Source organism: Vipera ursinii (assembly GCF_947247035.1).
Source record: "Vipera ursinii genome assembly, chromosome: 5".
Lineage (NCBI taxonomy): Eukaryota > Metazoa > Chordata > Lepidosauria > Squamata > Viperidae > Vipera > Vipera ursinii.
The window spans coordinates 40982140-41005979 of NC_139518.1; the positions used below are offsets into that span (position 1 = coordinate 40982140).

At 39.4% G+C, this 23840-nt stretch overlaps 1 protein-coding gene across 4 annotated transcripts in view; it reads right to left on the reverse strand.

The window, feature by feature from the left end:
* Window positions 1-16068, reverse strand: part of VPS8 (VPS8 subunit of CORVET complex) — a 99796-nt gene extending 83728 nt beyond the window's left edge. For 3 of the 4 annotated variants that reach the window (XM_083363712.1, XM_083363713.1, XM_083363710.1), the window contains exons 1-10: window positions 15993-16068; window positions 12419-12649; window positions 10807-10875; window positions 10309-10439; window positions 9646-9739; window positions 9114-9146; window positions 8668-8722; window positions 3507-3631; window positions 3091-3177; window positions 2605-2672 (exon numbers count right to left, since the gene is read on the reverse strand). In XM_083363712.1, the coding sequence (XP_083219838.1) occupies window positions 2605-2672; window positions 3091-3177; window positions 3507-3631; window positions 8668-8722; window positions 9114-9146; window positions 9646-9739; window positions 10309-10439; window positions 10807-10875; window positions 12419-12568 (812 nt within the window). In that variant the 5' untranslated portion in view covers window positions 12569-12649; window positions 15993-16068. Of the gene's footprint in view, window positions 1-2604; window positions 2673-3090; window positions 3178-3506; window positions 3632-8667; window positions 8723-9113; window positions 9147-9645; window positions 9740-10308; window positions 10440-10806; window positions 10876-12418; window positions 12650-15828; window positions 15958-15992 lie in introns of those variants that run through there. The other variant, XM_083363711.1, reaches the window with a different exon arrangement.
* Between the last annotated feature and the right edge of the window lie 7772 nt (window positions 16069-23840).

Here is a 23840-nt window from a genome sequence, read left to right on the forward strand (position 1 = left end):
CTTGACCTTCTTTGTATGACATCAGGTATGTGAGGAATATTAAAGTATGCCCATTTTCTTTTCAAGTTCAAAAATATCCAGCTGTTTTGATCTCCTATCCTATTTAATTTTAATCCCCTGGTCATTCTCAACGCCCTTCCTTCTCAATGACCTTATTATCCTCAATACTCTTCTCCTTCTGTACAATGTCTGAATCCTTCTTAATGTGTCGTGCATAGAACTCAACGAAGTACTTATAGTTCACATGAGATTAGTTCTTAATTCAATTCAATTCAATGCCATCTGAGTTCAAATGACTGTGGGCAGCTCACAATACACCACAGAAAATAAAAATAGGGAACACAAACCCAGCTAGAAGAAAAGAAAAAGAAAGATGAGCAAGACGGTGCACCAAGATCTCTCACTAACATCTAATCTCAAGTGGAGGGGCACTTGAACATCAACAGGTTAGGGCCATCCGATCTCAGGGGAACCTCATTGCAGAGAGCAGGAAGTGCAACAGAGAAGATGCACTTCCTGAATACCCAGAGCACACCAACCCTGTCAACTCAAATCAGGGGTTCCAGAAAAGATAGGAAGCCCCTGAGATAAGTAGTCCCTAGGCCACTAATGCCATGTTAGGGCTTTACAAGTCATTCAATTACATCCAGAAGCAAACTGAGAACCTATTATTTTCACTGCTTCCCACGGTGTCAAAACTATGTAACTGGATTTGCCTTTTTGCAGCCACACTACATTGCTGATTGACATTGTTTGCTATTATTTACTGTTCTAAGATATAATACTATGTCAAATAAGTAGTATATTACATCAAATATGCTGTTCAAAAATATCTAGTACTACATCAAGTACTTAAAAGAGTATTCCCCATCCTATGTTGTGTATTTGACTTTTATTTCTTAAATTTAAAGTACAGGGAAATGTTTCTCAATTTTATTAATGTTTGTGTATTTTATACTGCCTTTATTTTTTATCAATTCAAGGCAGTGTATATAAGTGCTCCCACCTTCTATTTTTCCCCACACAACAACTATGTGAGGTTATTTGGACTAAGAGTGACTCTTATTTAGAACTCACAGGCTTCTGGTTTCTAGCCTAGCATCTTTTAGCCCTATACCAAATTGGCTCTCTATGGCCAACTGGTGATAGAGCCATTTCTCTGATTGATTTCATTTTGTTATTTCCAATAAATAGGTTAAACATTGCTTTTTATTTTTTCTTCTAGATTACCAATTATCCTATCCATCGTTGCTGTTAATATTTATTACTGTGGTGAAAGACACATATAATGACATCTGCAAACTTTATGAGGTGGCCACCACACAGATGTCATTAATTACTGTCTCTTTTAGGATTTTTTTTTACTTCCAGTCTAGCTTGCTAGTGCTAATAATCCATGTACATACTATCTTAAAGTCTTCAAAACCTTCACTGTAAGAATTCCATATGCCTGGGCTTTGAGTGTGGCACTTGCCACAACTCCAGGGTAGTGGGGTGGCAATTGTTACAGGAAGCCTTAGCAACTTTCACAAGCACTGCTCCGTGGACAGCCAAATAAGAGGCCCTATGGCTAAAGTTGGGCTCTAGGAAGCAGGTGTTTTTGTTGCTGTTGTATCAGCCTTCCTTTTGCACCCCAACTTGCCTGCTTAAGATTATTATTATTATTATTATTATTATTATTATTATTATTATTATTATTATTAATAATAATAATAATAATAATAATAATAATAATAATAATAATAATAATAATAATAATAATAATAATTTGTATACCGCCCTTCTCCCGAAGGACTCAGGGCGGTGATGCTTGGTTGTCACTGGGTTCTGGAGACTTTTAACTTGCTCTTATATCATACAAGTGGGAGTGGCTCAGGAATCTGTGGCTACCATGGCAACCATGAATCTGAATCAAGTTGTCAAGGCCCTGACTCACAAAAGCAATCACACATTAAATCTGGGGGATTTTTTTGTTTGTTTGTTTCAAGGCAATTGTGAGACAATTTGAAGGTTGAAGGTCATCAGTCCCTGGTCATTATTCTCTGATTGCTTTTCAGACTGCTTTTCATACAAAGGTACAGTACCCCTCCAGAGATCTAGTAGATCAGTCCATCCCAAGACCTGAAGATTTCAAGAGGAAACTTTGGGATTTTCCTGAAGGCTTGGCAGGCAGTCTGACTGAGAATTTAGTTCCTGCCTAGAATGGGCCTCTGACAAGGCCTTGGATCAGCTTACCCCTATGTAACCTCTCCCTATATATCAGTCTCAAAAGTGCCAAGAGAATGTCATTTGATGGGACCCAGGAAGCATGCCTTCTCTTTAACAGCACCACTGGAACAACCATCTCCAATTGTCTTGACCCTTTAAAAGCCATGCTTTTTCCTCAACGTCTGAAATAGGTTGAGGTTATGTCCACCCAGACATACCCCAATATCTTCCATTGCTATGGAATATGTTTGTTCTTCTCTCTTCTGATCGTTTCCATTTTGTTTCACTTTCAAGTACCATGGTTGTATATGCTGCCAATAGTCACTGTTGAGTTGGATGACCTTACAAATCTAATATCAAAGAACAGAATAATATAATAAAATCATATATTCTTACTTGAATGAGAGTTCAAATACTGAGCCACCACTATCATTGCAGATTGCGAGAGTTGGATCATCTGTAAACTAAAGAAAATATTATTTTATTCAATTCTTACTTTCTTTCCATTTCTCCCAATATAACTTTTCTCTTATACTAAGCATGTACCTATGATGTCAACTACAGTGAAACAATTCAACCTAGGATTAGAACTGTATCAGCTCTTGTAAATGAACACAGTTTATTTTGGTCAAAAAGCTTAATCTCTGTAAATCTTTTTAATGCTACATGCACAGTTTACAACAGCAGCCCCCAACCTTTTGGGCACCAGGGACCGGTTCCATGGAGAGAGGTTTTTCCGCAGACTGGAAGGGGTATGGTTTTGTGTGCTGCCTGCGTCCCGTGGATGGGGCTTCACTTATTTGCATGGCCCAATTTCTGGCATGCTGCGGACCAATGCTGGTCCACAGAGCAGGGGGTTGGCTTACAAGATAGAACAATTACCTTAATGTGCAAAATTGCAGTTCCTGGAGGATGTGCATCTATTATTGATCGCAACAGTTTTCCACTGGCCAGATCCCACATTGTAATCTATAAGCAAAATATTATTAACTTTCTGTAATGCAACTCTTTACTATTAAAACATGAAAAGTATAAGACATTTTCCAAGCCATCTATGGATAAAAACTTATGAAACTAAAGATTACTGAATGAAATTATCCCTTTTATTTCTTTTCAGAGAATTCTATAATAAAACATATGATAGATACAATAGAAAGAACAGTAGGAAGCATTTTTCAAATGTTGATGAATAACAAACTATGTATTGGAAATTATGCTTCTCTAGTCAGGTTGACTCTGTAATCCTTTGGGGCTACTGTATACGTATCTGTTTAACTGTATTGCATATAAATTATTACCTGTCCTTTTGCAAAGCCACACAGAAGTCTTGAACAGTCATTATTGATGCTAAGAGCAGATATAGCCCCATACTGTGCACCAACAGAGGTATTGCCCAGGCAAAGCCGAAGTGCCTGGTTAGGATCTAAATAGAACATGAAAAGAATTACAAAGTATGTAATCAATTAACATTTCAAACTTAGAAAAGAGTAAATCCATACAAATTGAATTGGCTCAGTTTAAAGACATGCTCAGTTATTCAAACCATGGTTTGCTGTTGCAAATTTGAATTAATCAGGAATAACAGAATGTGCTGTTAAACAAAAGCAGGATGCTGGAAGAATACTGAGAAATTAAGTAGCAGAGAGTCCCCCTGATAACAGGCTCTCCATCCAAGGCAATTGTATTTAAAATGCTCATAAACATAAATATCTTGATTGGTAGAGGTAGAGGTTCCGTTTCCGCCTAAACTACATTTTGAAGAAAAGGAAGCAAGAGAGTCTGCCTCATGAGCCCAGAAACAAATTTCACTAACAATAGGCCAGGTGAGAAACAGACACAGGGCCACTATGTGAAGACCCTCCTCTTTCACCCTTTGCTCTATTGGTCAAATAGGCTCCTAGGAGCAGTAAGAAGCAATTTCCAACATTTTGACAACATGCTTTCACATTTTCTCTTTGCTTTTCTGGCCTGCATAATCATAGTTTCTAGAGATGTCTAAGCTGGGCTTGAACTTTAAGATAAAAGAAGCTTTTGCGGAAGGCAAAAAGTGAGACAAAACATTACGCAATGTATTGATGAAAGCTATCCAGCTATAACTAGAATATACTATGTAAATCAGTGAGGGGAAAATAATCCCAGCATTTTAATCAGTGCAGTAATTGAAACAATTTTGAAAAATGCATCTTTTGATATTAGGTTAATTAACAGCTATAGGTTAGTAGCCAACAGTAGATGGTCATCTCAGTTTTGCACGAAATTGTTTTTAAGTACATTTCAATTGAGCTTCAAGACTAATTTTGGATGATAACTGCTCCAGTCACACTGTGAGACACACTCAGTAGGGCGACAAGTGGTGAGGGAGGTGGAGAGTGACTTGTTCTTACTGGATCCAATGCATTTTAAAAAAAAAAACCCACTAATTATAGTGTCCATCAGATGTGTTGTTCTAATCGTCTAATGTTTTTCAATCTTAAAGTTACAGTATCTTTCTAAACTTGCCATTGACCTAGAAACCATATTAGATGTACCCAACTGTTATCTATGAAATTGCATGAAAGATGAAGTGACATAAAAAGATTTAGTAATGTATTCTTTATGTGCAACACTATGTACTTTAAACTCAATAAAGATCAGGCATGCATATACAGGGTTTAATATTTAAATCCAAAATAGTACCGTCATCAGACAAAAATAAATCCATAGGAGAATACAAGCTGATTGAACAGAGGCACTGCAGCAGTGGTGGGATTCAGCCGGTTTGCACCACCGGTAGCTAATTTCTTGTTGCCCAGGCCCAGAATGGACTTCTGGAAGCAGCATCCACACAGAGAACCGGTTGTTCACATATTTGAATCCCACTGCTGCACTGCAGATACTACCTGACAGCTCCTCTGCTAGCACATAAAATCTCAAATCCAAAGCTACGTAAGTTTTATTTTGCTGTAACTGCTAACACCAAAAGAAATGAGGGCAATTTACACTGTTAAAAGTCATAACACTTCAATCACCAGAAATTAAATACACAACACACAACTCTTACATGCTCACAACTATCACACAAGACATTCATTTTAGTCTCTGCCTGCTTTATAAAGTATATGTAAGAACTTTTTTTAAGCTTTCCAGAAAAAAGATAGAAAAACGCCAGTATTGACATCTACATCATGGAAGGTCTGTGGGGAAGTTACAATAAAAATGCTACAAAGAACAAATTTATTTTTATTTATAACTCCAGATTCTCTACAAGAAGTTATTTCCTCAACTTTTAATTCCTTTTTATCTTATTTTTCTTGGTTTAAATTATTGCTCTGTGGTGATAAATTACAGATACAAAGCTGAGAAGGCAGGCAAAAGCAAGATTTCTTACTCCTTCCTCTATGTCCAAGAGGTAATAGCTGCTCCTGAAGTCACAGAAGCTGCTATAGAAAAAGCTAAATGCATTTCTGGTCTATAAAAGAGCCACTAAGAAAGAAAGAAAATTTTGTAGAATTGCTTCATTAAAAGATCTCGCTTTTTCTGATTTAGCCTTTTAGAACTTATCTCAACAGATGAAGACTGCAGTTGATCAAGTGAAACAGACTTGATAGGAAAGAAGAAAATATTTGAATCTCTGAATCAGAAAATGTTAGATTTAAATGCCTTAGACTTAAAATATTGATTCTCATGAAAAAACAATTATTGAATTTGCAGATTCTGACCAATAATGCATTGCAGATATTGAAATAATATCAAAAGGAAATAAAGATATTCAGGATGAAATGACCACTGTGTGCATAAATAACGGGACTCATTTGACTGCAATTAATTTTTATTTTCCTTTTTGAACAGTTTTTTTGTCCTTGGATACCAGGCGTGAAGGAAAGTTTTGATTCAGAGACTGAAGAAATGTGGATTGGGACTGTTTTTTTTTCTTAAGAGAATACTTCTCATATACTTGAGAGGGAAATGGGCCACCAAGAGTTTCTGTAATATATCCCTTCCGGGATATTCATTGTGGAAGACCCTGTGCTAAAAGTTTTTTTTTTCATTTATAGCCTTATATACTATTGTTTGATATCTTTTTTAAATATGTTGCTAAATATTTACTAGTGGCTCTGACATAAAGTTCAGATAATATCATTTTTATTATCTTTTCTATACAATCTGTTTTTTTAAAAAAATCAACAAACTTTGGATATCAGATTATTAGCCAATAATTTAGAAATACAGTTTAAAAACTGGATGAGTAGTAGTAGTTTTAGTGGATACTGAAAAGCCCTTTAACACAAGTAGTCCTTGACATACAATAGTTCATTTAGTGACTGAAGTTACAACAGCATTGAAAATAGTGACTTATGACCATTTTTCACACTTCCCAATGGTCATGCGATCAAAATTCAGATGCTTGGCAACTGACTCATATTTATGACGGTTGCAGTCCCTGGGTCATGTAATCACGTGACTTTCTGACAATCGAAGTCAATGGGGAAGGCAGAGTCACTTAGCAACCATGTTATTAATTTAACAACTGTGGTGATTCACTTAACAACTATGGCAAGAGAGGTCATAAAATGGGACAAAATGCAGTTATCTGTCTTGCTTAGCAACAGAAATGTTGGGCTTGGTTGTGATTGAGGACTACTTATATAGAGCAGTGCAATGGATTTCCTTATTTACTATTATTAAATGGATTATGTGGCAGTCCAATCTCACAACCAGTTTACAGTATTAGAAGTAAAATTATTTCTTCATGTGTCAGAAATCTTCAAAAGTCACTCTTCATTACCTTATATTCCTTTCCTTGCAAGAATAGGAACTGAGCGGCCAGTTTGTCACCTAAGCTTAATGTTGTGTGCTGGGAGAGAATGACTGGTGCAAAGTCATCAGCTGGCTTTCATGCCTAAGGAAGGACTAGAATTTAAAGTCTTCTGATTTCTAGCCTGGTGCCTTAATCGCCAGACCAATCTGTCTCTCTCACTGTTAAATTAGTTGTATATTTCATATGAAAGTATGAATTAAAAGTATATTTCATACACTTCATACACTTTCTGAGTCCACTCATATAGCTATAGACATCAGTGAAAATTGGTGCTTTACTTGATCCTTTAAAAAAAAACCCAAAACCTAAAATTAAGTTATAATTTCAACACTGAAGGCTACAAAACATATTTGAAAGATCCTCGGAGAAGTATAATTTGTTCTTTATTCTTATGAAAAAATTACACTCTGGGGTGGCTCAGCTAGGAAGGTAGTCCTCAACTTACAACAGTTCATTTAGTGATCATTTGAAGTTACAACAGCATTGAAAAAAAGGACATGACTGTTTTTCACACTTGCAACCACTGCAGCATCCCCAAGGTCACATGATCAAAATTCAGCCACCTGGAAACTAACTCATATTTATGACATCACCTTTTGCAACCTTTGACAGCAAAGTCAATGAGGAAGCCAAATTCACTTAACAACCATGCGACTAACTTAACAGCTGCAGTGATTCACTTAACAATGATGGCAAGAAAGGTCGCAAAATGGGGGGAAACTCCCTTAACAACTGTCTCACTTAGAAACATAATTTTTGGGGTTAATTATGGTCATAAATCGAGGACTATCTGTAAATTCTTTTTTTACTACGTGGGCTATTACAGGATATAATATTTGGGATCAGCTTATTGCCAATTAATGTTTTAAACCAGGTATTCCTACCCACTTCTGGAAGAAAAAATGAAAGTATACATATCTATAACATCCATTTATAGCCTGTTACAATTTCTCTAATTTTAGAGCACTGTTGTATTGCAGCCTAACTTGTTCATGCAGATTACATGCAAAATGTATCATACTATACCTTTGCCTTCTCAGTCCATAAGGAAAAACATTGAAAGAGAAATGCCAAAAATAATTATGGGGAAAAGTCAAGAGTAACCATATCCTGTTATTTCCAGTAAAATATCCCTGTTCACTAAGAGAACTGTTGAAATCAGTTTCTCTTGAGGCATGGACACTTCAATGTATTTGTAAGAATGAAAATAATGCAACTCATACATACAAGATACCTTTGAAGTCACTAACAGAAGCAATGACCCAAAGCCACCTCTTATTTCAACATATGCTTATTTTTAATCTGGAAACCAATAAATCTTTCAATAAGATATTGCTTACATGTAGCATTTTCTATTAAACTCAAGATCTAGATAATTGACCATACTATTTTATATGCTCAGATATATTTCTGCTGATATTGTTATTCAAAAATTCCCAAAGGTTCTGTTCCCATGACATGGTTACCCATATTTAACTGTACCATACTTTACTCGTTTATCTCAAATGTCTACAGTTGCATGATATATCAATAAGCTAACCTTAAAGACAGTGCGTACCATACTCAAAGCTAAAACAAGGATTTTGTGCTTCAATGTGCTGTGTAAAGAAAACTAGAGTAAGGTTCTACGATTTAAGAGATTAGCAGGCACTCATACTTACCAAATATCAAAGCTAGACCATGGGATGTTCCGACTGCTATAAGACTTGATGTTGCCTAAACCAAGCAAAGAACTATTAGATCGAGAAGCAATATATAGTCGATGTAGTTCAAACAATTCACAAATATTTAAAACCATAAGCAGGAACTGATTCTAGAAGCAAAAAATCTGGGGTGTGTTTGTATATTCAACATCAGCTAAATAAAAGATACCTTATATTAGGTATACCAAAATGAGAGCCAGTTTGATGTAGTGGTTAAGATAGTAGACTTAAAACTGGGAGACTTGAGTTCCAGTCCTGTCTTATGCACAAAGCCAGTTTGGTGACCTTGGGCCAGTCACTTTCAGTTGTGAGGAGGAGGCAGTAGCAAACCACTTCTTAAAAACCTTTCCAAGAACAAAAAAAAAATCAAGTATAAATAATTCTATAATTCTTTTCAAACTTACAATTGCAGTGGGTAAACCTGCATCCACTTTGGCCTACAACAATAACAAAAAGAGAGAATGAAAATATTAGCAATTGTTTTTAAAATACAGAATACCTAAAATGATATAACTTTAGACTTGCAAGATTCACTTTGGTTTTTTTTAATCTGAATTCTCAAATCTATCAACCAGTCCGGAACAAATTATACATACCTAAGAATCCTGAGGCTAGGAAAAAAAACTGAACAATTCTCTCACATTAAAATCATCTCTGGTACCAACCTTTATTTTAGCAACATAAAATAAGGATAAAGTAGAATATATTTGATGCAGTTGTCTAATTAAAAATAAAAAAGCATTAACTACTGAGACATTAATCAACACACCCAAATAATTTTCTGTCCATACATGGATTAGGAGATCATGAGTAAGACAGATTATAAAATCCCAAGACTTGCAGTAAAAAAGAAATTATTTTATTCCAAGTTAATGTATTATTGATGTTAATTTGCTACAGGGGCAAGCTGAAAGAAAGAGACAAAAAAAAACTTACTGCTGCAGATACTATTTGGGTAGAAATACCCTTCAAAAGTGACAGTCGTATAACTGAGCCATGGATGGAGAAAGAATCGCGGAGTTTCTTCTTTCTATATAAACAATAAAATCAAAATGGCATTTTATTTTTTGCAAAATGAATCAATACTATAGTTTACAACAGTTTGATAGAGTCTATGTTTTTAAACTCCTGCCAACCTAGCAGTTCGAAAGCACGTAAAAATGCAAGTAGAAAAATAGGGACCACTACGGTGGGAAGGTAACAGCGTTCCGTGCGCCTTTGGCGTCTGGTCATGCCGGCCACATGACCACGGAGACGTCCTCGGACAAACGCTGGCTCTTGGGCTTTGAAACGGAGATGAGCACCGGCCCCTAGAGTTGGAAACGACTAGCACGTATGTGCGGGGGAACCTTTACCTTTACCTTACCTATGTTTTTTAAAAAAAATAATCATACAGAATCTCTGTAATATCTCTGAAATTACACCTCCATAGTCACAGTGATTAACATGAAGGTGCAATATTCAGGCACTTCTATAGTGTTTAAAAGAATAATTATGATGCAATAGTTGCTATTAATCTAATCTAGACTCTGAGTCAATATTCATAATTACAATTCTGATTCTTAAAGTATCTAACTGAATTAATCGGCCAACAGTTACCTTTTTAGGTGCGATTTATCTCCACTATCAGAGCTTGCTACTGAAGAAGTATCATATGAATGAGTGTCAATGTTATCAATGTTAAGAAGAGAAGGATCCTCAAGAACAAATGGCTCTTCTTCATCATCAGTCTAAAAGAAATAACATATAATTTTCTATAAATCTATATCTATACACCAGTACAGTAATAGTATTATTTAAGCTAGTATTGATTATATCAGGTTTGGGAATTGCATTTACCAGGAACACATAAAGCACCTGGCTGAAGATAGGGCATAAACACAGGACATGCTTATGAAACAGTACATTTCGGGGGGGAGCGGGGGAGACAGACAAAAAACCCATAAATAAATGCAATCCTTATTAAATTAGCGTGTATCTTTTAGGGGCCCTGTTTTCATTTACTAAAATAGTTCGATCATAGCATTATATTCTAGCCAATAAAAAATCAGATGTTTGAGAAGCCTGCATATGTTTTCTACTTTTTTGGCAACTTACTTCATTTAAAATACTTTCTAATGTTGGAGGAGTATCAACTTGAGGAATATCGAATTCTTTGTCATCAATCTAGATGAAAAAATTAAAAGAAATATCTTTAAACTTTATTATCAGGATGTAAGCTGTCAGCTTTTCATAGCACAATTTATCATACTCATGACTATTCTCTTTCTAAAACTGATACTTTCTAAAGGAAGTTTTCAAAAGCATATAAATAAAAAAAATCTGAGCCAGGGAATGGTATAGGCAGCTTCTGAACTTTTACAGGTAGACACTCACTGATGACCACAATTGAGCCCAAAATTTCTGTTACTAAGTGAGATGTTTGCTAAGTGAGTTTTGCCCCATTATGCAACCTTTCTTGCCACAATTGTTAAGTTAATCATTACAGCTGTTAAGTTAGTAACACCACTGTTAAGTGAATCTGGCTTCCCCATTGACTTTGCTCATCAAAAGGTCACAAAAGGTGATCACATGACTCCAGGACATCGCAATTATCATAAATATGAGTCAGTTGCTAAGGGTCTGGATTTTGACCATGGGGATGCCTCAATGGTTGTAAGCATGAAAAACAGTTTTCAGTGCTGTTGTAACTTCAAATAATCACTAAATGAACGTTATAAGTTGAGGACAACCTGTATTTATGCAGCATTCTGAAGCCCTGTTGATTTGGCTTTTTAAATGTGGGTTCACACTTCATTCAAAATCATTTTGCTGCTTGGTTTAGACATATCTTGTGAGAATTCAGCACTGTGAATGAATTATGGTTCAAGATATTATCTGAGAGAGCCACCTGATGTAGTGATTAAGGTACCAGGTTAGAAACTGGGAGATCATGAATTCTATTCCTGCCTTAGGTATGAAGTTAGCTGGGTGACTTGGGCCAGTCACTCTTTCTCAGTTCTAGGAAGAAAGCAATGGGAAACCAGTTCCAAAGTTTTGCCAAGAAAACAGCAGGGAAGAATCCAGGGACTAGCCAGCAGTCAAAAGTGACTGGAAGGCAGAAGAAAAGTAAAAAGGAAAAAGGAAAACGTATTCTGAAAGGATTACAATTTAGGTAACAAACTATGCTTAAACAAACCATGGTGTAGCATGTCATGTGAACAGACTAATTTTTAAAAAAATAATTATCTGGCTATAAGCCAAGACTACTCTTCACATGTATGGCTACTTACAGCTTCTTTATGCTCTGTTATACAAAACACATACAAGCAGTACGTATATGCAATATCACATTTCAAATAGTCATGGCAAGAAAGCTGTTACATGCATGGCATTCTGTATGTGTATATGTGTGTGTGTGTCTATCTGTGTTTCTCTGTATGTCTGTGTATTTATGGTTTGATCCAAATATTTAAAGAATCAGCAACATTAAAATGTGATTAATAACAAAAATGTGAAATGAGTTATTCTAACAAATAAAATTTATTCCAACCATTATTTTGAACACTATTATGAACACTTATGAACACAGTATGAACATATTACATACTGTAATATGAAAGACAACATAATAGATATTCCTTCCCCCCCCAAAAAAAGCTGTGAAAAATGCAGAATTGTTTTCAAATAAGATCTGTTCTGCAAATAGTAATATATACCTACAACTTACCAGCTCACTCTTTGATTCTAACTCTTTGCTCAATTCAGTAACAGATAATTTGGGAGAAGGGGCCTCTTGTTGACTGGATGCATCTATCATAGAGAAACAGCCTTGATCTGGATCAAGGCTTTGAGTTCCAGTTTTGAAAGCTTCTTCCATCTTTCCTATTTCCGGCAATAATAATCAGCCAGTTGATAGAAACTTTAAAGTGTTTCTGCCCAACACTTTAATTGACATAGCCTGCAATTAACAATATCGAAACAATTTATCATTTATGGCACCTCTAAGTAATGTCAGTACTTTTACAAATGCAAATTGTAGAATAGTAAAGTAATAGTAAAGTCCATACATATTAGATATTACTATGAATCAGATGTGTTCTAATATTCAGAAGTCAGTTGTGACACTACACCCACAGCAGAGGTTTCAGATGAAATACCAGTGTGCCTGGGCAAAAGTGGATGGCTTCATTCATTCTTTCAACTTTTATATCGCCAAATCTTATAAGATTTTTAGTGATTAGCAATGTTGTAGCATATAAAACATGTACAGTAAACCATAAAATATCCATGATAGGCAAAATAACAATAAAACATTCACAGTAAAAACAAATAAGCATAAGGAATTCTTTATTCACTGAAACTTTCAAACCCAAATGGCATCCGAGCAATCAACAAATCAATCAAAAAGAACCCTGTCTTGAGCATCTTCCATAGTGAAATCAAAGTGGAACCTAGTCTGTCTACAACAAAAGCAACTTCAAGAACAGGTCATTAACAAAAGTAAAGAGTCCAGGAGGACTAAATCACAAACTTGTTTCTTGAAGAATAATGCTTTCCCAACAAGAGAACAGTAAGCTGACAAAGTCTTTAAAGCAATTTAGAAATGGCTTTAGGGAAAATATGAAAGTCGTTTAGAGGAAACAGAAGGAATAAGCCATTAAAAAAACCAGAATCAGAGTAAAACTAGTGTGAGAAAGCATCCCATCTTGATTTTGTTTGGCGATAGATGGGAGACAGAGAAACTTGGAGAGACAGAGAAACTTGGAGAGGCTTTCAAGGTCCTATTACTATATCCTATAAAAACATATCATATTCCTGAAATCCTTGCAATGTCTGTTTCTTCATCTAGCCTATCTTGAAGGACAGACACAGACCGTAACAGACATCATGCAAACCTGCACAACATCAATAGCATTGCCAGCATAGTCTGGGGTAGCTCTATAACATTGGGTATCATTGATGTACTAATGTATGCCCTGAAGAAATGGATGGCCTGTATCAATGTCTTAATGTAACTGAAAACTAGGAGAGAGAGAAGTTAACCCTGAGACACAACACAAGGGAGCAACACTGGGATGAACTCTCCTTCCATCCACAGCTGATTAAAACCTTGTTTATTCCAAAGGAATGGAACCATTACAAAATAGTGACTCCAATCTCCAGAACTCAACAAAAAATAAGGTTTGCACTTCATAATCCATTTGAGTTTGATAAAGAACCATTAATGACTACTCTTTCCACACTATTGTGGACCCACTTTAACATCATCAGGTCTAAGTTTTAATAGTTTATAAATCAGAATATCATGGATACTTTAAATATTTTGTTGAAACCAATATATACTATGCATACAGCATCTTCATAATCTATGTAGGAAGCTGCCATATTTAAAAAAGGTGAATCTTCCCAAGTACTGATATCATACTGACAGATCTGTAGCTCCCCAGATCCTTCTTTTTCCCCTTTCTAAACAAGCAAAAATCTCCCCCTTCCATCAATCTGCCTGACACATCTTCTGTTCTTTAGGATTTTTCAAAAATACTTTATAAAGGTTCAGCCACATTATTAGCAGGTTTTTCAGTACTTTAGGATAAATACTCAATGTCTTTAGTTTTCCATTCAATCTTGCCTGATTCTCAGACCCTGCAAGTTAACTTGGCAAGATTTTTTTCCGGAAGCGGTTGGCTATTGCCTACTTCTCACTGTGGGAAGTCAGCCCCACCCCCCAGCAAAAGAAATATTTTTGGAAATATTTAAAAGGTAGAATATATTTCCCTAAAGGATTTTAAAAGCAGAAATCAAACCCGCCCCCAAGTCTCTCTGTCCCAAACAGAAACCAAGTCTGCAAAATTGCAGATGTGATAATCTTGTCAGAAAGACTGAAGTCAGGAAACTGTGATTAGGATGAGAAAGATCCCTAGAATCAACAATCCCTCACACAAAAAATCCAACAGTCATCAGCCACAGCCCCAGGGAAGCAGGATTGACCTTTGGGACATAATAGGATTAACCCACCACCATCAGAATACCAGAAAGGCACACTCAGACTCAGGTCAAAGTTCATGCCACAGGAACAACTCCAAACAAAAGGCTCAGCAAGTCCTTAACAACTTGGATTTCTGTCTGGTGGGAGGAAATTTACTTATGTTTGTATTGCCTGTATTAGTAGCTTCATCTACCTTTAGTAAAGCTCCAGCCTGATACTTGCCCTGTGTCATTAAAACTTTGTAGGAACAGCTTCCAGGAAAATTCCAAGGGGGAGGGAACCAGGCCCCCTCAGGTGATTTGCAATTCATATGCCCTGACTAGGGAAGTAGCAGAAAAGAGATCTCTAAATTAGAATCATACAAGTCCTGAATATCTTGCACTAGTGGACTCAGATTGGGAGTCCTAGGGCTCACTATGTGCAATTTAAGAAAATGTAATAGCCTGGCTTGCATACTGGCTAACCTCAATCAGACATTGCAAACCTGATGCACTGAACTAAGAGCTAAGGCAGGAAACAACCCTTTAAAATGGGCAGCCAGTGGTTATGTACTGATGAAGACCATGGCTGTGAAGAATTTTGAGTAGTGTGTGCTTCAAAACCTGACTGGAAGCTCAAAGTGACGTCCAACATTTAAAAAGAATTGGCACAGAATATTGGACAGTATGAGACAGGAACTCCAAACAAAAGGCTCAAGAAGGTATAAAAACCCACTCCCTACATGTGCTCTCTCTCTTTTCTTCCAGAGCCATCTTTCTATCTGGCTGTTTTCAATAAACTGCAACCTTCTTTCTAAAGCAGTGGCCATGTTATTTATTCTCAGCTTGGACTGAACCATGATGGCTTTTCCTTCAACACTACTTAGATTTAAACAAACACACACACACACGAATAGATACTCCTGTACCATGTTTTAAAAACATCTGATTTTACAGAATCATTTTATTACAGAGTATAAGGCCATTCAATCCAATCACCCGCCGAATGCAGGAATCCACTATTAAAGCATCAATAACGCGAAAACCAGCTTCAGCCATGCAAGACCAGGAAGGATGAAAAGACTGCAAGGAAATAATAAATGCAATACAGAACGAAGAGCGATGCAGAACGTGGCACTTCCAGCCGCTTTAAAGGAAGGTCCGCTGCTTTACACGAAAGGCTCGGCTTCCTGGGTGCCCTGGCTACCGACGGACAGCTACTGCTCTCGAGTTCTCGGGAGAAAAACTCGCGGCTCCCTCCAGCCACAGCGCCCTGCCACGGCAGCAAGCCATCCGGTCCCCTGCCCCCCAGCGAGCAGAGAAGAAAGCCGACTCACCAAACCACTTTCCCAGGAAGCCCTTTTGACACTCGGTTGTTGTGGCTGCCACACCCCCAGCCCCTTTCCAGGCTTCACTTCCGCCCGAAGTCGAAGAAGCTGTTTCCCCCGGCGCGTTCTTAAAGCGCTCGCCCTGACTCATATCAAACGAGCCTAGTTTATATAGCACCCTCTTCTGGCATCAATGAAAGATGCAAGTGCTTGCGTGAAATTTACCGTTGTCAATCCAAGACAGCTATAAGGCACGGGTGTCAAACTGGATCGCGTCACGTGACGTATCGCGACGGGTTTTTTTTTTTTTTTTTGCCTTTGCGGAGCCCGGGCGGGCGTGGCCTGCGCGTAACACATCCGGTCCGTATCCTGCATAAGGCATTTGAAACAGTTTTTGCTATGCAGTAATATGGTGCCTACAAATGTATGCAATAAAGGGGGCACATCTTGGGCCTATTCTGTCTCTCTTAGTGATAACGTAAAACCATTTCAGGATGTCATCCTGTACTTAAAATTGCCTCAAAATATATCCCATTGCTTTCAATGGATTTCAGTTTCACTTATTTCTCAGAATGGAAATGGATTCAAACAATGCCATAATTAATATATTGGTCATTTTAATTTTATATACATCTACATCAACATAAATCATTTTTATGCAAATGTTTATAACAAATTCAGTAAGCAATGAACAGTTTTAAATCCATATTCTTCATTTTCCTTGTATTCAATTCTTTTTTCAGTATGTATACTGCTTTAGAAATCCTTGTTAGGACTACAAAATGGTGTCTATATACTACTATTTTTTATATTTCACACTGCTGTCATTTGAGGATCTCAACCTATTTATTCCTGTTTCACACGTTTATTTTGTGGTTCAGATCTTCACCAACGGATCTTAATGTTTTTCTTTTGTATTGGTCATTCGCTTTGGGAATTAATCCACATTCATTCAGCACCCAATAATTCCTGATCATTTTTAATCTCAAGTCTCGTTTTCTCACACATGTAGTGCTTAAATACATCAAGTCCACTACATTCTCTTTATGTTTCTTCTTGCATACCCCATATTCATAGTTAGGATCTTCTTCGGGTATATAGGCATACTGAAACTATATTTGATCAAAGTTCTGTATAAGAGCAATGTAACTTTGTAGCTTTTATGCCGGACATTCTGGATGTAGGAGACCAGTAACTCACTGTAATCTGCTACCTTTGGAATTAATAAAATGATCATTTGTGTTCTCTCTGGTTTTTGATGTAATATAGCATAACAATAAATGAAAAATGTGGAAAAGAAAAGCAATCATTTGCACTTGTTTATTGTTTACAAATAAAGTATGAGAGAAAAATATAACTTTAAAACATATACATATTTACTTATTTATTTTGGTGCCACCCAACTCCAAGTGACATGAGGCAAATATATATCTATAAAATATAAAATCACATACAGGTAGTTGTCGACTTACAACCATTTGTTTAGTGATCATTAAAGTCACAATGGCACTGAAAAAAGTGACTTATGACAGGTGTTCGCACTTACGACCATTGCAGCATCTCCCTGATCATGTGATCAAAATTTGGGTGCTTGACAACTAGTGACAGGATCAGTTGACCAACTGTCATGGTCATGGGATCACCATTTGTAACCTTCCTGGCCAGCTTCTGACAAACAAAGTCAATGTGAGAAGCCAGATTTGCTTAATGACTGTATAATTCATTTAACAACTGCAGTGATTCTCTTAATAAGTGTGGCAAAAAGGTTGTAAAATGGAGCAAAACTCATTTGACAACTGCCTAGCTTAGCAACAGAAATTTTGAGCTGAACTGTGGTTGTAATTCGAGGACTACCTGTACAACAAAACCAAACTGTTACATTTTTAAAAAAGAAGAACAAGATGGCAAATCTGACAGACACTCCAAAACTTTCTACCAGTATCTAACATCCAGTGGAGCAGACTCTAATTACTCTACTCCAAAGCCTAGGAAAACAACAAAGTGTATGGTCTTCTGGAATGCCAACAGGGTGGAAGGCACAGAAACTGAGACAGAAGGTACATTTCCTGGATATATTGCATTGTTTCTTCAAAGAAACCTGAAGAATGTTGACCCTGTCAGGCCAATTTGGCCAAATAGATACTAAGGAAAATAGACAGGTAACCAGGCCCCATTCCATGTAAGGCTTTATGTCGTAACTAGCATCTTGAATTGCAGTGAAAGTAAACTGGCAATCAGTTTGCAGAGCTGAGGTGTCGCATGAACAAACCAAGGAATGCCTCCTGATCCAGAAAAAGTACAACTGGCACACAAGATGAAGCTGTGCAAAGGCCTTCCTTCTCTCACTGCCCAACTTCTCACTGAATAGGAGTTGTAAGTTCATGGAAAGCCCCAGGTGGTGCATCACCTTTGAATGATCAAAGATGGAATATCCTGGAACTAGGTGGCTTCAGTACCTGCAGCCACTCATTTGGTAGGATTGAGTTGAAAATGTTTTTATTTATTTATTTATTTATTTGTTTGTTTTTATAAACCGCCCTTCTCCCGAGGGACTCGGGGCGGTGTACAGAATAAGGTAGGCATACAGAATGAACAATAGTGAAAACAAACAATAGTAAAATACAAACTGGGACCCCAATTAGAGCTATCAGGCCAGGCCGGACTGCTGGAACAGGTAAGTTTTTAATTCGCGCCGGAAGGTGCGGAGGTCGGGGGCCATCCGGATTTCGGTTGGTAAGCTGTTCCAGAGGGCTGGCACACCCACTGAGAATGCCCTCCCCCTGGGGGCCACCAGCCGACATTCCTTGAGCGGTGGCACCCTGAGGAGGCCCTCTCTGTGGGAGCGCACAGGACGGTGGGGTGCTGACATTGGCAGAAGGTGCTCCCGTAGGTAGTCCGGACCCATGCCATGTAGGGCTTTGTATGTCATTGTTAGCACCTTGAACTTCACACGGAAGGCAACTGGAAGCCAGTGCAGCGCACGGAGGAGAGGTGTGATATGGGAGTATCGGGAGGCTCCCAAGAGTGTCCGTGCCGCTGCACTTTGCACCAGTTGAAGCTTCCGAGTGGATCTCAAGGGCAGCCCCAAGTAGAGAGCGTTACAGTAGTCTAGGCGAGAGGTCACAAGAGCATGGGTGACTGTACGTAAGGCATCCAGGTCCAGATAAGGCCGTAATTGGCGAACTAGTCGAACCCGGGAGAAGGCCCCCTTGGTCACAGCTCCTATGTGATCTTCCAGGGAGAGCTGCGAGTCAAGGAGGACACCCAGGTTGCGGGCCCTATCAACAGGGGGTAGTAACTTGTCCCCGATGTTAAGGGATGGGATGTTCTGAGTATCCTGGCTTGCCGGTACGTACAGCCATTCAGTCTTGTCCGGGTTCAGTTGAAGCCTGTTCCTCCCCATCCATTCCCGGACCGCTTTCAGGCAGCGGGACATCACGTCGAGGGCATCACTGATGTTGTTTGGAGTTGAGATGAAAAGCTGGGTGTCATCAGCATACTGATGGTACCCTACTCCAAAGCTGCGAATGATCTCGCCCAGCGGTTTCATGTAGATGTTGAACAGGAGAGGCGAGAGGACCGACCCCTGAGGGACTCCGCAAGCGAGAGGCCTCGGGGTTGACCTCTGTCCCCCTGCCAACACCGACTGCGAGCGACCCTGGAGAAAGGAGGAGAACCAACGCAGAACCGTGCCTCCCACTCCCAGTCCCCTGAGGCGTCGCAGCAAGATACCATGGTCGATGGTATCGAAAGCCGCCGAGAGGTCTAATAAGACTAGGACAGAGGAATGGCCCCTGTCCCGGGCTCTCCAGAGATCATTTATCAGAGCGACCAATGCCGTCTCCGTGCTGTAGCCCGGCCTGAAGCCCGATTGGTACGGGTCTAGATAAACCGCTTCATCCAGGATCTGAGGGAGTTGGTGCGCCACCACGCTCTCAACAACCTTCGCAAGGAAGCGAAGATTGGAGACTGGACGAAAGTTATTCAATGAGGATGGGTCCAAGGTGGGCTTCTTGAGGAGAGGTCTCACCACCACCTCCTTCAAGGCGGTGGGGAAGTGACCCTCACTCAGAGAAGCGGAGATGACCGCCAGGAACCAGCCTCGTGTCCCCTCTCGAGCTGCATATGCCAGCCAGGAAGGGCACGGGTCCAGTAAGCATGTGGAGGAGCTCAACCTCCTCATAATCCTGTCCACTTCCTTAGGAGTCACAGGATCAAATTCCTCCCAGATGACGTCGACAAGACTGTCCATGCCTTGTTCTTCCAACTCAGCCCAGTTGGAGTCCAGGCCGTTTCGGATCCGAGCAATTTTATCCAGCAGATATTGACCGAATTCCTCGGCTCGACCCTGCAAGGGTTCCTCCCTCACCTCTTGGTTCAGTAGGGAGCGAGTCACCCTGAACAAGGCAGCCGGGCGATTATCTGCGGACGCGATGAGGGTGGAAAAGTAGTTGGATTTTGCCACCCTTATCGCAGCGAGATAAGACCTGGTGAGGATTCTTAATCGCAATCGGTCGGATTCGGATCGACTGGATCTCCAACGGCTCTCTAGGCCCCGTCTCCGACGCTTCATTTCCCGGAGCTCCGCGGTGAACCATGGGGCTCGCTGGGATCTGCGCCGGGTCAGAGGCCGCAAGGGTACAACTTGGTCCAGAGCCTCCGTGGCTGCCTTCTCCCAGGCTTCCACTAAGGCATCCGCCGAGCTGTGAGCAGGGAGTGCATGTGCGTCCCCAAGCGCTGCTTGGAACCTATCAGGGTCCATTAGGCGCCTAGGGCGGTACCATCTGGTTGGCACCGCGCACCCACGGCGGGGGGTGGCAAAGGGGAAGTCTAGCCGCACGAGGTGATGATCGGTCCATGACAGGGGCATAACAGTCGTGGCACCCCCACCGATATCATCGCGCCACCGTCCAGACAAGAACACCAAGTCTGGGGTGTGGCCTCTCTCATGAGTCGGTCCAGAAATTATTTGCAACAGGTCCATGGCCGCCATGGAAGCCATGAACTCCCGAGCCAGATCGGACGATCCTCCCAGGGACGGTAGGTTAAAGTCGCCCAAGACCATGAGTCTTGGGAATTCAACCACCAACCCTGAGAGGACATCGAGTAGCTCGGGCAGGGCTGCCGCTGCACGATTAGGTGGTAGGTATGCCAGCAGCAGGCCCAACTGCGCTTTTTGCCCCCATCTAGGCCAACATACTTCAGATAGTGGGACAGGACTTTGACAGGCTCAGTTGACCAACTGTCAGAACTGTCACCTCACTTTCAGAATGCAAGTACTGGTTGAAAAACAATACCCTAATCAAGAAACCACCAAGGTATCCACTACCAACATTGGCAGGGCAAGCTATTGTATATAAACAGGGAGCAAACTCCATACTTAGTAGTGCTGATGATGTTACTTAGTTGGTTAATGAAATGTCTACAAGCAAACAACTAAGTTCAGAGAATACCAAGGACCTCAGAACTATTATGATAATTAAATATTGTGAATTTATATTTTGACCAATATTTCAGACCCTATGAAAATAATTCTAGAAAATTAGTTAGAAATTTAGTTCCACTGATAAAACCAAGATGATATGAGAGTAATTATAACAATTCTGTTCTTCAAACCAAATTTGATTCATTACTGGATATCTATTAGATCTGCAAAACAACATCAGTTCTCTTCTGCTGAAAATCACTGATCCAGGTTGTCTGTAAGAGAGTTGCACAATATAGACAATAAGATATCATGTACAAGATATTTCCTTGCTATGAAAATAATTTTTAGCTTTTCAATCAGAAACAAACAATGAAAAAATTGGTACAAAACATTCAAAGTTCAAATGAGATAACTGCTTATCTGACAATACAAAATTAATTATTTTGCATGTATGATCCCTGAGAGAAATAATACTGTTGTGTAAAAATGACTTTTTCAATATTTTCAAAGCATCTTAGACTGCAGCACTCATGATTTCCAGCCAGCATGTAACATACATCTGGAGGATACTGGGTGGGGAAAAGCTTAAGTAACAAGAGCATCGATAGAACCTGAAGTATCTGAAAGAATTCCCCACTAGGTAGAACTTTAATGACAGTGGTTATGTCTCTCTGTATAAATTAGAACAATATACCTGCTTCTTCACTCTCACTGTCTTCTTCCAGCCCTTCTCCAACAGTGGTACGTTCTTCTTGTTTAGGGAGGGCTTCGTCATGGATCTAGCCTCATTATGTAAGATATTGCAAATTATAGACTATATTAGAAAGCAAACATTGTTTTTTCAGCAATCAATTGCAGCTATTTTTAATTGGTGACTTTTTTCTCCTACAGAATGCAAGTATTTCATATATTTACTGTAAAATGTGCTGGGTTTATTGACAAGCGTAAGTAATTACCTCGCTAGATAGGGCCACAAACGTAACCTTGAATAGCAGTAGTGACTTAGAGAATTGTATCAATAGCACCACCCCCAATCATACTAAATGTAATTAATTTAAATTTAATTAAATTTAAATGTAAGCTCTGAGACAGAGTTCAATCCAACATTCTGAACTACTACCAGAATTCAAGAGTTCCTATCCCATGATTCCTAGGAACTATAGCTCCAATATCAGCCACTATTAAAAATACCACTATTCTTCTAGACAAGAAGGATACTTTTTCAAGAATCTCCATTCCTCTCAAGGGTCACTATCATTCTAATGGTAATTAAATGACAAGACTTGTAATTACCACCAGTCTCTCTGCTCCATGATCCAAGACTCTCTTTTCTGCTTCCAGCTGCTCCAGAATGGTTTTCTGTAACAATGGTGCATTTGCTCCTCTTACAACAGCTACTAATTCTCCCCCCTGAATTCAAACAGAAATGGGTGACTTTATTTTACAAACGCAGTTCATGTCAACACACATACATTGTTATTGTCAACAGAAGACTTCTGATTTGATTTTACCATTTAAAATGTGTTATTATAAACATTGAAAGAGTTGCATTCTTAATATGTACAGATATCAAATGAGGAAAAAAAGTCACATTTAGCAGAATCAAGACTGAGTGGCTGTGCATACCGGCATCTCGGGAGAACCAGTTTTGTCCATCGTTAACTATGGGGGGGTGAGGTGTTACCCCCCGTTGATAGGGCTCGCAACTTGGGTGTTCTCCTGGATTCACGGCTCAGTTTGGAAGATCATATAGGAGCCGTGACCAGGGGGGCTTTTGCCCAGGTTCGCCTGGTGCGCTAGTTGCGCCCCTATTTGGACCGAGATGCCCTACGCACAGTCACTCATGCGCTCGTGACCTCCTGGTTAGACTACTGCAACGCTCTCTACATGGGGCTGCCCTTGAGGACCACTCAGAGGCTTCAGCTGGTGCAGAATGCGGCCGCGTGAGTTGTGATGGGAGTCTCCCGATACTCCCGTGTAACACCTCTTCTCCGTGAGCTGCATTGGCTTCCAGTTGCCCTCCGGGTGAGATTCAAGGTGCTGGTGATGACCTATAAAGCCCTAAATGGCTTGGGTCCGGACTATCTAAGGGAACACCTGCTGACGGCATCAACTTCTCATCGTCCTGTGCGCTCCCATAGGGAGGGCCTCCTTAGGGTGCCGCTGGTCAGGAAATGCCGGCGGGTGATCCCCAGAGGGAGGGCATTCTCTGTGGGTGTGCCTGCCCTTTGGAATGATTTACCTGTGGAACTCCGGACTGCCCCCGACCTGCGCTCATTTCGCTGGGACCTGAAAACCTGGCTTTTCAATCTATCTGTCCTGGACTGAGAGGGTTTTTAGTTTTAAGTTTTAACATTGTTTTATTGTTGGGCTATTATTAATTTAATTCTTTTAAATTCTATTTTTATCTTAATTTATATTGTCTTTTA